This window comes from Brassica oleracea, chromosome C2 (assembly GCF_000695525.1).
Source record: "Brassica oleracea var. oleracea cultivar TO1000 chromosome C2, BOL, whole genome shotgun sequence".
NCBI classification, from domain to species: Eukaryota; Viridiplantae; Streptophyta; class Magnoliopsida; order Brassicales; family Brassicaceae; genus Brassica; species Brassica oleracea.
Window position 1 is genome coordinate 49,800,653 of NC_027749.1, and position 17,233 is coordinate 49,817,885.

General features: G+C 33.6%; 1 protein-coding gene across 1 annotated transcript; it reads left to right on the forward strand.

The window, feature by feature from the left end:
• The first annotated feature begins 13,491 nt into the window (after nt 1-13,491).
• On the forward strand, nt 13,492-14,938 carry LOC106325058 (vegetative storage protein 2). Its single transcript, XM_013763084.1, has 3 exons — nt 13,492-13,968; nt 14,343-14,552; nt 14,652-14,938. The coding sequence occupies exons 1-3, from the start codon at nt 13,547-13,549 to the stop codon at nt 14,824-14,826; spliced, it is 807 nt and encodes a 268-aa protein (XP_013618538.1). The 5' UTR covers nt 13,492-13,546; the 3' UTR covers nt 14,827-14,938.
• The last annotated feature ends 2,295 nt before the right edge of the window (nt 14,939-17,233 follow it).

The following is a 17,233-nucleotide window of genomic DNA, read 5'->3' on the forward strand; positions in this document are numbered from 1 at the left end:
GTATATATATATATATATATATATATACACCAACAACGAGTCATCCCCATTCCCCACATATTTTTTTGTCTCCACTTTCACTTTCACTTCGTGTTCTGTATGGGTCTCAACATAGAAAAGTTTTGTTCTCTCGGATCAATTCCCCCAACTTAAAAGGAATCATCATCATCAGAGATAGTCGCTGATATCGCTCATGGGTCCATGTCCACAGATCAGAAACTAATACATGGATGGACTTTTAACAATACATCTAGTTTCTTTCTAAATTACAGTCTCTTCAAGTTGGACTGTGTCAACGCTTAGTGGCCAAAACCAAAATCCCACGGAAGTTACCTAATGGCAAAGCTTAACAAATCTCTTTGTGCAGATCTATACTGAGCGGGTGGGAACAAAAAACCTGCACAAAAGATAAATGGTTGAATAAGTGGAAAAGGTTTGCATGGGCATCAGAAGAAACATCGTACCAATAGACAAAGCAACACTTCAGGAATGCATGGATTAATACTGAAGGAAAAATCTCCAAATAGGATACAACTTTCCCAGCTATTGTTGTTGTTACAAGAAACTGATTTCCTTGGAAATTGTTACAGGAATGGTTTCCTTGGAAACCAGACCTTCGCTTAGCAAAAACACCACCCTGAAATTATGATATACCTCAAAACTAAACTGCTAAGGAAAACAAAAATCTCAAAATGATAGGACAAAAAAGCTAGGCCGACAATAAGTTGACTGAGAAGAGAGCACAACAACGACACCAACATGTGTAATGTCTGATTGTCAGTCGTGAGTCAATGTAACGGTTCCCTTCACCGAAAAAGAGCAGCATTAAACCTCTCCTTCTTATTCTGCATCAAAGCAATGGTCAATAAAGAGACATTAAACTTCATTACAGAGGATAAGTTAAACATGAGAAACCTTAAGTTACTTACAGATGATCTATGTTTCTTGCCTTTATTGACATTGGTATTCGCTCTTTGACATCTTGGTAATTGCCTTTGCACAATTGGGAATGAGCACAACTACTATATATACCTTAATACTACACTATAAATCAGGACTTCTTGAATCAAACAGGTTTTGAAGCAAGGATCTACAAGACCTTTACTAATTTGCAGACCAAAGTAAAATTAGAGCACTGTCACACTCTGACTTTAATATACTCACCTAAGTCTCCTTGACCGACTGTCGAAATATTTTTTCAACAATGGGCTAACTACCCAGGCTTACATACTAACATCCAAACCACACCATCAGTTTCTCATAGCTACAACAATGCAGACAATAATATAATCCACAGCTTGAAAACATATAAAATTTTCATAAAAACACGAGGTTCTATTTAGGATCATATTTTTCTCGCGTTGTATTGAGTAAGGCGCAGAAAAAATGGAAAAAGAGTCGATTCTATTTTCCCCTCTTTTTGGATCAGTAAACTCAGAAAATTGACAAAATAATGATAGTCAACTCCAGAAATAAATAAATAATCAATTTATAGGTTTTTCTAAAATATAAAGTTTATTCACGGGCGGGTTAAACCCTGGTTGCAAAATAATTTAGTTATAATGGTCGACGTACAAACCACGAACCATATATACTTAATTAGAACATTATAGTCAGTCTTCTGAAGAATATTGAAGATTGTAACTCGGAGATGATTTGATCGTGTAAATCACATGAATAATTATTGACTAGTATGTTACATGAGTAGTGGAATATAGGAAGAGCGGCATGATCAAAACAGAGATATTTGAGACTAATAGAATTTTCACAGACTAATAAAAGGCTAGACATTTCATTTTGTCAATTGTATAAGAGTGAAAATTAACGGATGTTGTATATGCGTGAAAATCGTATACCAAATCCGTCAGTCTCATCTTTGAGATGCTGAGTCACCAACCATTTCCGCTGGCTCAAGCAGGCTTGCACATATGAGCCAAAGAGGAATAGAGTTTGCCATTCATCTCACACCAAAGTGAACTAAACGAGCTTGATGCTGCGTAAATACTCAAATAATTACATACACACACGTTTTAGGAGACTAATTAAAAACATGTTGCATGTCATCTTCTGAAGTTAATGATATTTCCATAGTAATATGCACTGATTCATCACATGTGTTTTAATGAGCCCTCCCTAACTAGAGTTTATAGATTCCATGACTTGCTGGTATTGCACCTCGGGCATGGTTTTGTAACTTTCGTTAGGTTCCCGTATTTACGTACCTAATATATGAATCTTGTAACTGAACCAAGTGTATATTTATATGACGCATAGCATGGGATTACTATTTTGTTATTCATGATGCGTTCGTTAACAAGATCTGAATTCTATTTACTATTCGGTAATGCGTACGCGGTAGATTCTAAACTCTAGAAAATTAAAAGTCCAATACACTGCAAGAAAACAACATGGATACTGAGAGAAAAAATCGTCGGAATTTCGTCGGAATAACGTTATTCCGACGAAATTCCGACGATTTTTTCTCTCAGTATCCATGTTGTTTTCTTGCAGTGTATTGGACTTTTAATTTTCTAGAGTTTAGAATCTACCGCGTACGCATTACCGAATAGTAAATAGAATTCAGATCTTGTTAACGAACGCATCATGAATAACAAAATAGTAATCCCATGCTATGCGTCATATAAATATACACTTGGTTCAGTTACAAGATTCATATATTAGGTACGTAAATACGGGAACCTAACGAAAGTTACAAAACCATGCCCGAGGTGCAATACCAGCAAGTCATGGAATCTATAAACTCTAGTTAGGGAGGGCTCATTAAAACACATGTGATGAATCAGTGCATATTACTATGGAAATATCATTAACTTCAGAAGATGACATGCAACATGTTTTTAATTAGTCTCCTAAAACGTGTGTGTATGTAATTATTTGAGTATTTACGCAGCATCAAGCTCGTTTAGTTCACTTTGGTGTGAGATGAATGGCAAACTCTATTCCTCTTTGGCTCATATGTGCAAGCCTGCTTGAGCCAGCGGAAATGGTTGGTGACTCAGCATCTCAAAGATGAGACTGACGGATTTGGTATACGATTTTCACGCATATACAACATCCGTTAATTTTCACTCTTATACAATTGACAAAATGAAATGTCTAGCCTTTTATTAGTCTGTGAAAATTCTATTAGTCTCAAATATCTCTGTTTTGATCATGCCGCTCTTCCTATATTCCACTACTCATGTAACATACTAGTCAATAATTATTCATGTGATTTACACGATCAAATCATCTCCGAGTTACAATCTTCAATATTCTTCAGAAGACTGACTATAATGTTCTAATTAAGTATATATGGTTCGTGGTTTGTACGTCGACCATTATAACTAAATTATTTTGCAACCAGGGTTTAACCCGCCCGTGAATAAACTTTATATTTTAGAAAAACCTATAAATTGATTATTTATTTATTTCTGGAGTTGACTATCATTATTTTGTCAATTTTCTGAGTTTACTGATCCAAAAAGAGGGGAAAATAGAATCGACTCTTTTTCCATTTTTTCTGCGCCTTACTCAATACAACGCGAGAAAAATATGATCCTAAATAGAACCTCGTGTTTTTATGAAAATTTTATATGTTTTCAAGCTGTGGATTATATTATTGTCTGCATTGTTGTAGCTATGAGAAACTGATGGTGTGGTTTGGATGTTAGTATGTAAGCCTGGGTAGTTAGCCCATTGTTGAAAAAATATTTCGACAGTCGGTCAAGGAGACTTAGGTGAGTATATTAAAGTCAGAGTGTGACAGTGCTCTAATTTTACTTTGGTCTGCAAATTAGTAAAGGTCTTGTAGATCCTTGCTTCAAAACCTGTTTGATTCAAGAAGTCCTGATTTATAGTGTAGTATTAAGGTATATATAGTAGTTGTGCTCATTCCCAATTGTGCAAAGGCAATTACCAAGATGTCAAAGAGCGAATACCAATGTCAATAAAGGCAAGAAACATAGATCATCTGTAAGTAACTTAAGGTTTCTCATGTTTAACTTATCCTCTGTAATGAAGTTTAATGTCTCTTTATTGACCATTGCTTTGATGCAGAATAAGAAGGAGAGGTTTAATGCTGCTCTTTTTCGGTGAAGGGAACCGTTACATTGACTCACGACTGACAATCAGACATTACACATGTTGGTGTCGTTGTTGTGCTCTCTTCTCAGTCAACTTATTGTCGGCCTAGCTTTTTTGTCCTATCATTTTGAGATTTTTGTTTTCCTTAGCAGTTTAGTTTTGAGGTATATCATAATTTCAGGGTGGTGTTTTTGCTAAGCGAAGGTCTGGTTTCCAAGGAAACCATTCCTGTAACAATTTCCAAGGAAATCAGTTTCTTGTAACAACAACAATAGCTGGGAAAGTTGTATCCTATTTGGAGATTTTTCCTTCAGTATTAATCCATGCATTCCTGAAGTGTTGCTTTGTCTATTGGTACGATGTTTCTTCTGATGCCCATGCAAACCTTTTCCACTTATTCAACCATTTATCTTTTGTGCAGGTTTTTTGTTCCCACCCGCTCAGTATAGATCTGCACAAAGAGATTTGTTAAGCTTTGCCATTAGGTAACTTCCGTGGGATTTTGGTTTTGGCCACTAAGCGTTGACACAGTCCAACTTGAAGAGACTGTAATTTAGAAAGAAACTAGATGTATTGTTAAAAGTCCATCCATGTATTAGTTTCTGATCTGTGGACATGGACCCATGAGCGATATCAGCGACTATCTCTGATGATGATGATTCCTTTTAAGTTGGGGGAATTGATCCGAGAGAACAAAACTTTTCTATGTTGAGACCCATACAGAACACGAAGTGAAAGTGAAAGTGGAGACAAAAAAATATGTGGGGAATGGGGATGACTCGTTGTTGGTGTATATATATATATATATATATATATACCTTGTGAAAGTGATGTAGAAGCTAGGGAAGTTGAATCGAAGATCAAGTAGTGGGAAAATTTTGTTTAATGCCGTAGTAAATAGCTACTGAAAGTGGAGCCGGAGCGGTTTACGGCGGTTTCCTACGACGGTGGTCTCAGGCTGAAGCGTTGTAATTTGTAAATAGTTGGCCATGAGGTCCCGAAGCTTATCCAGCCTATTCGACAGTAACAAAACATTAAAAATAAGGCGAACCAAATACTGGGCCAATTTACGCTTGAGACCCAGTATTTGACAAAAAAATAGTAAATTTTTAATAGTAAATTTTTTTATAAGAAAAAAAAGATAAAAAAATTAGCGTGAATATACCCAAACACACGCATATTTTGCCATCTACCCTTATAAAAGGGAAACTATTTTGTCTGACCATTTTAGCCCTACAGACTAAGATGTCTCTCTTCTCTTCTCTTCTCTTCTCTATCTTCTAATCTTTTTATCTCTCGCACATGTTGTTTTTATGCTCTCATTTTTCATCATAAATCTCTATTTTTTATTCTGATTCTTTTGACACTTATAATACTAATGTTATTATCTCACACTAATTCCATTGTTTCCAATTTCAAATCTTGAAATCTACGTTCTTTTATTTAGATAACATGCACGTTAACAGCTATTTCATTACTTACCTGCTATTATTTATATTTTAACTAGATTTGGATCCGTGCGTTGCAACGGGCTTTGTTGATATTTTAATTTAATAAAAAATATTTCAAAAAATCATTTTGTTATAGTTTTAAGATTGTTTTTCCATATGCTATGTAAGATTTATTTTATAATTAATATTCGTTTTGGCACATAAGTTTCAGTTAATATTTGTTTTTTATAATCATGGTGCATAGACGAACTATTATCGTACTTAGAGTTAGAAAAAACATTCATACCTAAAACAAAATTGGAAGTTAAATCAGCCAAGAAGCAATGGCAACTCTTATGTACTAATTTAATGTTTTATTAAACTTATCCAATGTTAAATAGTTTTTTTGATTCTTTATTTATTAATGATATATTTTCATAATAACATTTAACAAAATAATTAGAAAATACTACATAATAAAACTAAAAAATGTAATAAGATAACGATGAAGCTTGATTTGTTTTTGACTAAACATATGTACGGTTGACAATAATAATAATCAATTTTTATGAGCAAACATGAAAATATATATATATCAAACATATGTTTGATTTTTAGTATAACCAAACACATAAATACCAATCATGACAACATCCTAATTTTTTTTGTTAATTTAATAGCTTTAGCATCATACTTGTCATCAATTTTTTTTCGAAAACTATTATGAAATAGGTAATTTTATTTTTGTTAAGTTTTTTTTTAAAAAAAAGAAAAATCATATTTTAAAATCTCCTTTATATTTACGATTAAAAAAGAAAAAATATTTTTAAATACTTTTTTAGAATTTTGTTTATAATTTTAGAAAAGGAAAAGTATTATCATATAGTAAAATTTTAAAATTATCTTATATTTAGAATTTCAGAAAAATTGCTATCAAATAATTATTTCTAGTTACTATAAAAGAATTTTAAAATTATGATTTTTACAATTCATCAATTCTATGTTTCACTTCGTTTTTAATTAAATAATTTTTAGTATCATGTTTATCATCAAATGTTCTCTTAAAATATTTTAATAAAAAAATTATGTTTGGTTAATTATATATTGTGTCTTATATGTACAAACATATATTCATATATTCACACATACTTACGTAAGAAAAAAACATCATAATTAAAAAAACTTATGTTAGCATCATAAGATGTAATTAGGATAATAAAAAATTTAGTTGTTTCAAAAAATTAAAAGAAAATACTCAGATAATATTTTTCTTGTAAATACAATTGTTTCTTTGAAAATAATATGAGGAATCTTAAACCAAAATATAGATGTGAAAATAATAGTTATTTTTGTTTATGTTTTCTTAGCATACAATTATCCGTTAAAAGGAAAGCTTTTAAAAAGGAATATCACTTATTTAATAGTTAGTTTTTTCTATTTGATTTTTATTAAATAATTCCTTGTACTTGTAGGATTTTATAATTCGTTTTTATTTAAGATTGTATTTTTTTAAAAAACAAAATCACTTATAATTCTTTAAAAAAAACGAAAAACTATACAAAATATTTTTTAAAAAATTACTTTCAAATTGCTTTTTACAATTATTCTTTGTTTATAAAATTTTTAAAAAATTAAAATTGCTATCAAATTTTAAAAGAATATAAAAGAACCATAATTGTAAAAGACTATGTAATATTAATTTTCCTTTTCTAAGCTCCTAAATAGAACAATAAAATATATTTTGTAATAGTTTTCCTTATCTAGTGTTAAAAAAAAAGTAATAATAATTTTCTTTTTAATTAAAATGTAATAATAATTTTCCTTTTTCTAATTTTTTTTAAAATCCAAAACAAAAGAGAATTGTAACATATTTTTGACACGTGTCACAATCTTAAAAAAATAATCGACACATGTCGCGATCATGTTAATTAGCAACTTTGAAAAACCAAGCTTTATATAATAAGATGGATTCGTAATCGATACATAGAGTGTTAGCTATTACAAATAGATTTAGAGTTATTTGATAGATAACTGATTAGCTGTTAATTGTTTCATTAACCGATATATGATTTGTTAGTCGTTTGTTATCTGATATATAAATATATAGCTGATAAATATCTCTTAGTGTTCAGTTAACATAATGTATACCCGCTAAATTTAGAGTTACATGTTTTCCATAAAACTGAAAGGTTTTTTTGTCTATACAGTGTCAAAAGACTATTCCTTTTTGAGTTATCCACGTCTATATGGTTAGTTTGTCAATTTGGTCTATCTTTAGATATATTTGACACATTGTCCCAAAAAAGATAATCTGATTTCCTCTTGCTGTCGACTATGTAAGGAAATAAAGAAAAATTACATTTATAATTTATGAGAAAAGGAAAAAGGAGAGCATAACCTTGGCTATAAATGTTCTTTCGAACAAAGCCATACTTAAGTCGTCTTATTCGATTTTTTTTCTTCTAGTAGTGCGAGAAAAACTTCCAATAATCCCCTGTTGGAAAAAATAGTGGATAATATTTTATTCGAAAAGTTAAGATGGAATGTAGATGGTTAGTGTTTAAGATAACCTTCTTATTTTAGCAAAGAGATTTTCACTAAGGCTTGTGTTTGGAGATTTTTTAAATACTCTTAGAACTCTTTATGAAATGTTTTTTCTCTATTCTTTTTCTTGATTTTTGGTTGATACAAATGGTGCTAAGCACCCTTATTTATACAAGTGAAAGATCAAACTCTAACATGTTCTAGATTTCTCTAAATTATTATCTTATTTCAAAATATCTAACATTAATTATTCTACTCTATAACTTTCTCTCTTCTTCTCAATAATTCTAGATAATTCTTCTTCCTTATGCTCTTCTTTTGGCTCTTAATATGGATCATGATTTTTTTGGGTTTTGGGCTAATGGAGGAAAAAACCAACAAATTTCTTAACCTTGCTCTGATACCAGCTGTTGGGAAAATTATCCAATATCGATGAGATGAAGATGGTATTAGACAACTAGAAAATTTAAGAAGAAGACTCTTAATATTTAGGAAAGGGTTTACTACAAAGATTTTGTTTTTGGAAACTCTCTCTTACAAATATTTTCTCTCTTTGTTTTTCTTGATTCTTGGATGATTACAAATGGTGCTAAGCACCCCTATTTATACAAGTGAAGGAGCACACTCCAACAAGTTCTAGATTTCTCTAAATTATTATTTATTTCAAAATATCTAACTCCATAACTTTCTCTCTTCTTCTACACAATTCTTCTTCTATACTTCTCCACTTTTCTCTAGATGTTTCTTCTTCTTGGACTAAGGCTTGATTATGATTTGATTAGTTTTGGGCTTAAGGAGGGAAATCCAACAAATCTCCCCCTTCCCGATTTAGCCCGAAACCGTTGCCATCCCAGTGCCTTTGCAGCAATCTTCAAACTTCTTGATCGGTAATACTTTGGTCATAAAGTCTGACCAATTTTCGTCGGTGTGTACCTTTGTGAGATGTATGAGCTTCTCTTCAAGAACTTCTCGTATCCAATGATGCCGAATGTCGATGTGCTTCGAGCGAGAGTGAAATGTTGGATTCTTTGCTAGGTGAATAGCACTTTGGTTGTCACATAGCATGTTGTACTTGTCTTGCTTTACTCTCAACTCAAGCAAGAAGTTCTTCATCCATAGCATCTCCTTGCATGCTTCCGTTGCTGCGATGTACTCCGCTTCCGTTGTGGATAAGGCAACACACTTTTGTAATTTCGATTGCCAGGAAACAGCTCCCCCTGCAAAGGTTGTCACAAATCCTGATGTTGATTTCCTTGAATCTTTATCACCAGCCCAATCTGCATCGGTGTAACCGTTCAGCTCCAATTTTCCATTGCCAAAACATAGACACTTCTTCGTTGTGCCTCGTAGATAGCGTAGGATCCACTTAACTGCTTTCCAATGTTCTTTTCCTAGATTGGCGAGAAAGCGACTCATCGACTCACAACTCCTACTGCATAGGCAATGTCCGGTCTGGTGCACACCATAGCATACATGAGACTGCCTACTGCTGATGCATATGGGGTAGTCTTCATTTCTTCTTTCTCTTTCTCACTTGTTGGACTTTGCTCCGAACATAACTTGAAATGTCCACCAAGTGGAGTGTTCACTGGCTTTGCCTTATTCATGTTGAATCTCTCCAACACCCTTTCAACATATCTTTCTTGGGACAACCATAAAAGCTTATTTGGCCTATCCCGAGTGATATTCATTCCAAGAATCTGTCTCGCTTGCCCCAGATCTTTCATCTCAAAGGACTCTCCTAGGTCATTCTTCAATGCGGCTATTTTGTTGCGATCTTGGCCCACAATCAACATATCGTCAACATAGAGTAATAATATGAGAAAGTCGCCGCTTTCGTACCTCTTTATAAAAACGCAATGATCGTTCTTGGTTTTCTTGAAGTTGTGATCCACCATGAAGGAGTCAAACTTCTTATACCATTGTCTTGGGGCTTGCTTGAGACCGTAAAGACTCTTCTTTAATCGGCACACCAAGTCTTCTTTTCCTGGAATCTTGAATCCTTCCGGTTGCTTCATATAGATCTCTTCTCCTCGAGTTCACCATGTAGAAAGGCCGTCTTGACATCGAGTTGTTCAATCTCCAAGTCTAGAACTGCTGCTAGACCAAGAACCACTCGGATAGAGGACATCTTCACCACTGGAGAGAATATTTCTTCAAAATCTATGCCTTTCTTTTGGTTGAATCCTTTCACAACCAATCGAGCTTTGTATCTTGGATTTGAGCTTCTCTCCTCATGCTTCAACCTGTACACCCACTTGTTCTTCAAGGCTCTCTTTCCTTTTGGTAGCTTCATCAGCTCATAAGTGTGATTATCATGCAAGGATTGCATTTCATCTTGCATAGCTTCAACCCACTCATCTTTCTGAGTGTCTCATATGGCCTCCTCATAGCTTTGAGGCTCCCCCTCATCTGTAAGATTAGCATACTCATCTCGATAATATCTTACAGATGGTCTTTTCTCTCTTCCAGACCTTCTTGGCTCATGTTCTTCCTCTGGCTCCAATTGAACTTCTTCTTCACCTTCATCACCATTCGGTTCCATGATGGGATCCCCTTCGCCATCATCTCCAATCACTTGTTCATGATCTTGAGGCTTATGAGAATCTTCATTTCTTACAACCCTTAGGTTTGGTTTCTTTGATTTGTTGATATGACATGGTGAGAGAGAAATACCTTTTATATCAGGAAGAAGTTTCTTGCGAGAAAGTACATTTAAACCTTTCTCACTCATATGTCCGAATCTTCGGTGCCATATATCGATGTCATCACTTGCGACATTTACTTCTTCCTTGCAAATCTTGGCTTGTGTTACATATAAAGAGCCTTCTTTTCTTCCTCGAGCCATGATCAAACTCCCCTTGGTGAGCTTCCATTTGCCATTGCCAAAGTGGCTATCCAAACCGGCATCATCAACCTTCCCGGTTGATATGAGATTGAGTCGGATTTCGGGAACATGCCTCACATCTTTGAGAACTATCTTACACCATTTGTTTGATGTAAGAATAACATCCCTCTTTCCAACGATCTTGCTTCTTCCTTGATTTCCCATTTGAACATTACTAAAGTCACCACTTTGATAGGTTGTTAAGAAGCTTCCATGAGGGGTGACGTGAAAAGAAGCACCAGAATCAACGATCCATGAGCTATCATCAGAGCTAAGATTACATTCTCCAACGAGATATAATTCTTCGCTCTGGTCTTCCACAATGGTGGTAGTCTTTTCTTCATGCTTCTTTGTAGGATTGAACCGGTCTGGTTTGATATTACCAGCTTGTTTGTCTTTCTTGAAAAACCGACATTCCGACTTCATGTGACCCGGTTTGCCACAGTAATAGCAAGTAACTCTCGGACGTGACTTAGATCTTCCTTGAGATTGGTCTCGTCCTCTACTTATGTTGTGACCACGAGTCTCTTCTCTACCTCGTCTATCAACAATGTTAGCTTCTGAATATGAACTCGAACCTCGTTCCTTCCTGCGAACTTCTTCGTTTAGAAGGCTATCAGTGACGGTGTCCATGGTAAGCTTTCCCTCCGGTGCTGAATTTCTTAGAGTAACAACTAGTGTGTCCCAACTCTCCGGTAGTGAACTAAGGAGTAAAAGGTCTTGCATTTCGTCTTCAAACTTCATATCAACTTTGTTAAGCTGATTTACAATCCCCTTGAAATTGTTCAAGTGCTCCATCATGCTCTGGTCATCCTTGTAATCCAACTTTACCAACCGTCGAACAAGAAGAACTTTGTTTCGAGGTGTTTTCTTTTGAATCATGGATTCAAGTTTTGTCCATAATTTAAAAGCATTTGTGTAGGTAGAGACATGTTCAAAGAGAGATCGGTCGACATACTTACGTATTACGGCAACTGCCTTTCTATTAAGAATCTCCCATGCTTTATCATCCTTTCCTTCTGGCTTATCCTTCATGATGATGGGCTCATGCAAATCCTTACAATAAAGGTGATCTTCCATCATCGGTTTCCAATAAGAGAAGTTGTCCGTCGTGAGCTTGAACATGTCACCTTCAAAGGTAACAGTGGCCTCCATATTTACTTCTTCAAAAATAACGGTAACGTGGCTCTGATACCAGCCGTTGGGAAAGATAGCGGATAATATTTTCTTCGGAAGGTTAAGATGGAATGTAGACAGTTAGTGTTTAAGATTACCTTCTTATTTTAGGAAATTGATTTTCACTAAGGCTTGTGTTTGAAGATTTTTTAAAGACTCTTAGAACTCTTTATGAAATATTTTCTCTCTATTCTTTTTCTTGATTTTTGGTTGATACAAATGGTGCTTAGCACCCCTATTTATACAAGTGAAGGAGCAAACTCTAACATGTTCTAGATTGCTCTAAATTATTATCTTATTTCCAAATATCTAACATTAATTATTTTACTCCATAACTTTCTCTCTTCCTCTCCATAATTCTAGATAATTATTCCTCCTTGTGCTCTTCTTTTGGGCTATTAATATGGATCATGATTTTTTGGGTTTTGGGATAATGGAGGAAAAAACCAATATCCCCTAAACTATATTTGCGAAGTGATTTTTGCCACATGTTTTCTCTACAATCAATTTCACAAAACAAATATGACAAGGCTACTGAATTTGATGACACGGCTTCCGTAAAAATATGACATGGATAATTTCATTTAATGTTGATTTATATTTTTGGCAAACTTATTAGAATATGGTAATAATTCATATATTACATTTAATATTGATATTTATTTTTGGTAAACTTTTTTTTTAATATGGTAATAGCTCATACATCATCTATAAAATAAATATATTCATATATAACATTTCAAATTTCGAAATATTATTATTTTTTATAAATAACTAATCGTAAGATCATTAGTTTTTTATATACCTACAAATTTTATAAATATTGTTTGGGCTAAATTTTTGATAATTATACAATTTTATATCATTTTTATTAGTTTTATACAAATTGATTTAATATATATCAAATCTATATTAAATATTAGTAAGAAAATAGTAAATAAGAAAATAGTAAAATCTATAATATTTAATAAAATTTATTTTTAAAAATAAGTTAAATTAGTGAGATTTATATTCAAAAACCTATAACCCTAGTTAAAAATTTCACGAGCATATACTATACTAACAGCCAATGGTAGACATAAATTTTTTTAAAATAAAAAAAATTCAAAACCCTAATAAATTAGCACGGTCACAACGTGCTCAAAAAACGAGTGGTGCTAGTGAAAAAACCTCATCTACTATTAAATTTGCATCACTCAAAGCCACACACTACACAACGTGCTCGAAAGACGAGTGGTGCAAGTGAAATATCGCATCACTCGAAGCCATACACGTACACATCTCTCCCCATTTCCTATCATACTCATCATAAATTCATAAGTAATCATACCGTAAACCTAACCCCGCCTTACTATAAATACCACCCTTTGTACCACACAAATAAACATCACAACTGAAACAATAAACCACACCAAAAACAATAATGAAAATCCTCTCACTTTCACTTCTCTTGCTCTTGGCCGCTACGGTCTCCCAAGCTCGCCCTTCGCTACCTGTGCCTAAGCTCATTGAACTCCTCACATCAATCAACGTCATTGAAAACGAAGCCGAACTCTTAGAGAAACAACAACTCGCCATCAACTACCACAACTGCAGAAGCTGGCACCTTGGTGTTGAGACCTCTAACATCATAAACTTCCAAACAGTGCCCGCAAATTGCAAAGACTATGTTGAAGACTACCTCACTTCCCCACAGTACCGTGCTGACTCCAAAACGGTGTGCAAAGAAGCTTATTTCTACGCCAAAGGACTTGCTTTGAAGAACGACACCATCAATGTTTGGATCTTTGACCTAGACGAGACCCTCCTCTCCAATGTTCCCTTTTACGCTCAATATGGATACGGGTATGCATATCACTATTAATATTAGTTCTACACACCACCACCACATAGACTGGTTGCATTCACTCAGTACCTATCAGATGACAACGTATAGAACTACATATTTTAATTTAATTGTATGGATTTTAACTTCTCATGCATGACTTCGGTTTCCATACATATATAATTAGTGACGGTCATAATGAAACATTGGTTTTGGGTCCTCAAAATTTTCCGAGTTAATATATATGATCATAGATCACCAAATTGTTAAAATTAAATAAATAAAATTATTACTACATCGTTTAAGTCCTCTAGTCTAAAATCTATATAACCATAAGTCATGTCTCCATAACTATATTGTGATTTCATGTAAAACTACTTCTTTGGGTTTTCAGGACAGAGAAGATAGACCCGAATGCGTTCAATAAGTGGTTAGAGGCCGGAGAATCTCCCGTGCTCCCAGAGACTTTGCATCTTTACAAAAACATCCAAGAACTCGGGATTGAGCCTGTCTTACTCACTGAGCGTTACCAAGAGTTGGAGGAAGTCACTCTAAAGAATCTCGAAGCTGCTGGCTTCACCTATTGGAGACAAATCTTATTCAAGTAAGAATAAATTGAACTAACTAGCTTAATGCAGTAATTAAGTATAAAGTATATCATATACGATTTGAATGGTGGATTTATGTATATGTTGACACACAGGCCAACGGGTTCGAACACGAAAATATCAAACTTCAAGTCAAAGGAGAGGAAGAAGTTGGTGAGGAGTGGCCACACTATCATTGGGAATATTGGAGACCAATGGGCTGATTTGGCTAAAGACAGCCCTGGGAGAAGGACTTTCAAGCTCCCTAATCCACTCTACTACAAGAACTGATTAAGCATCTTTCTTCATGTATTTGTTGTTCCCATGCATCCACCTCATATGAGTCCCATATATCCTATCGCAACTAAATAAATAATAATAATGGAGTTTGTTTTCATTTCCATATTAAACTCATATAATAAATCCAATAAACCCCTTAAAGAGTTCTAGTCTCTGTTTGGAAACGCGCTAGGCGCTAGTCGGACGGTCGGGTTGGATCTAGCGCCTAAAGAGAAAATCGAGGATTAATCAGAAATTATGCGGGACAGAATTTTTAGATTGTTTACTATGTTATAAAACATGTTAATCTTTAATTGTGTATAACATTAATGCATTTTCATGTTTAGGATAGTATAAAACATACAAATAGAATATATAAACTTAATATAGGGTAATTTTCATCAAAATTATGAATATAAATGATATTTATAAAATTTTAGATCAAATAAATAAATAAAAATATTATTAAAAATAAAATAAAAATAATTAAATAACTAAAAAATAGATTAGGCGGCCGCCTAGGCGGTCATTTAGGCGGTCTAGACGGAGAAAATTGGATATCCGATTTTTTAAACCGATTTGACATAAATCGGGTCGGAAGAGTGAAGCGTAACGTCCAAGCGGCCGATTTTTAGAAAAGGGTTCTAGTTATGAAAAACTCATTAATTATTATGTTATGTTTTTTTTTTTTGTTAATAAATTATTATGTTATGTTGTAGTAGGCAGAAGAAGTAGAATTAAGTCACTATATTTGGAAACAACTTGACATTAAAATAGTTCTTCATGCAGAAACCATGATTCAAAATTACTCACTTCAAATGTATCGAAAAAAAAACACCATGATTCAAAATTCACAAGCATACAAAAATGAAAAGCCAAAGGCAGTAAATAAAACATACGTAATAAGCACGGTGACAACGTGCTCGAAAAACGAGTGGTGCAAGTGAAAAATCTCATCTACTCTCTTAACTACAACGGGACCAATAAACAGTTTCACAACTCAACGCCATACACGTATACTTATCTCCCACTCGCTGCTCATGGTATCATCTGGAACATTGGAGACCAATGGGATGATTGATTAAACCATTTTTTTTTTGTCGATTGATTAAACCATTTAAGCATCTTCTTTAATGTCTTATCGGGTTGTTCCGACACCCAATGCATCAACCACCTTTATCTGTGCTTTTGTAATCTTTGTAATGATCTTTGTAGTTAATGCTATATTAAAATGTCCAACGGATCCCAACCCAACTTCCTAATTAAAAGGATATCGTATTAAATATTATTTTTTAGTTCCAGAAGAAAAGGTTTCTGGAGTATTTATTAAAAATGTAATGAGTATTTACAATTTAATTTATTATTTTACTTTTACTATACATTTTCTAATAACTATCAAATATTTCATCAATTCAAACATTTATAATTAATATTTCTTAAAAATAGACAAACATTAAAAATATAAAAAGTTATCTTTGTGCAATAAAAAATAAATCTAGAAAATCTTATTTATATTTATTCGGAAGATAAAAAGCTGTTTATTAAAATAAAATTGAATCTAGTGGCCATGAAAATTATCAAACCATGAAAAGTAACAACATGAATCATATACAATATAATATTAGTTAAACGAATGATTTTTTTTTATGTAAATGTCATTACTTTGAGTTTCTTTGAAATACTATAGCACAAGCAAAAGAATGGATGTGTCTATCGGTTTGGTGCATGTTGATTTGCATCAAACATCTAAACTCGTTTTCATACAGAGTTCTAGCTTCTTTCTCCGCCAGTGAAGCTCCAGAGCGGAACCAGCTGCTTCCGTCGATGCCTGCTTGGTGCCACTTCTGTGAATGCTTAACTGAACTTGCCTCTAGCTATTTCTCTTGCTTGCCTGGTTAATGTAGCTGATCGAGAAGTGTTTGGAATGGGAGGTCTATTTTATTGCCGTTTGTCCTGTACTATAATATTAACTTAAGGTCACCATTGTTGGCAAGCTTGGACTTAATTCTCCTAGTTTCTTTGAGATATTTTTAAAGTTTTTGCGATCCTTTAGATTCTCAATGGCTGAAAAGCAAAACATGGTTTCACTTTTGTTGTAACCAAAATCTTCATTATGTTTAATGACATTTACAATTTAGCAAAAATATAGAGTTCTAGCTATTTAAGGATATATAATTATACAATTCACATCAATATTTTTTTGGGAGTTAAAATCAATATTACAGCAGATAAAGTATAATTATATATGATTACTATTCATTGTCATTTGTTAATCCTAAGAAATATTTGCGTCCTCATTTACTCGATTGCCCACTTATTAATATTTTTAAACTATGATGAACCCATTATGAAAAAGATAAGCCCAATTGCCACTACAAGCCCAATAATAATCTCCTTACAACGAAGGGGGGGGGGGGGT

Bases quoted from the DNA above. Each gene is read 5' to 3' on its own strand.
- LOC106325058 (XM_013763084.1), top strand. From the start codon at position 13,547: ATGAAAATCCTCTCACTTTCACTTCTCTTGCTCTTGGCCGCTACGGTC. The intron at 13,969-14,342 runs GTATGCATATCA...TTGGGTTTTCAG, and splicing joins TACGCTCAATATGGATACGG to GACAGAGAAGATAGACCCGA. The intron at 14,553-14,651 runs GTAAGAATAAAT...GTTGACACACAG, and splicing joins TGGAGACAAATCTTATTCAA to GCCAACGGGTTCGAACACGA.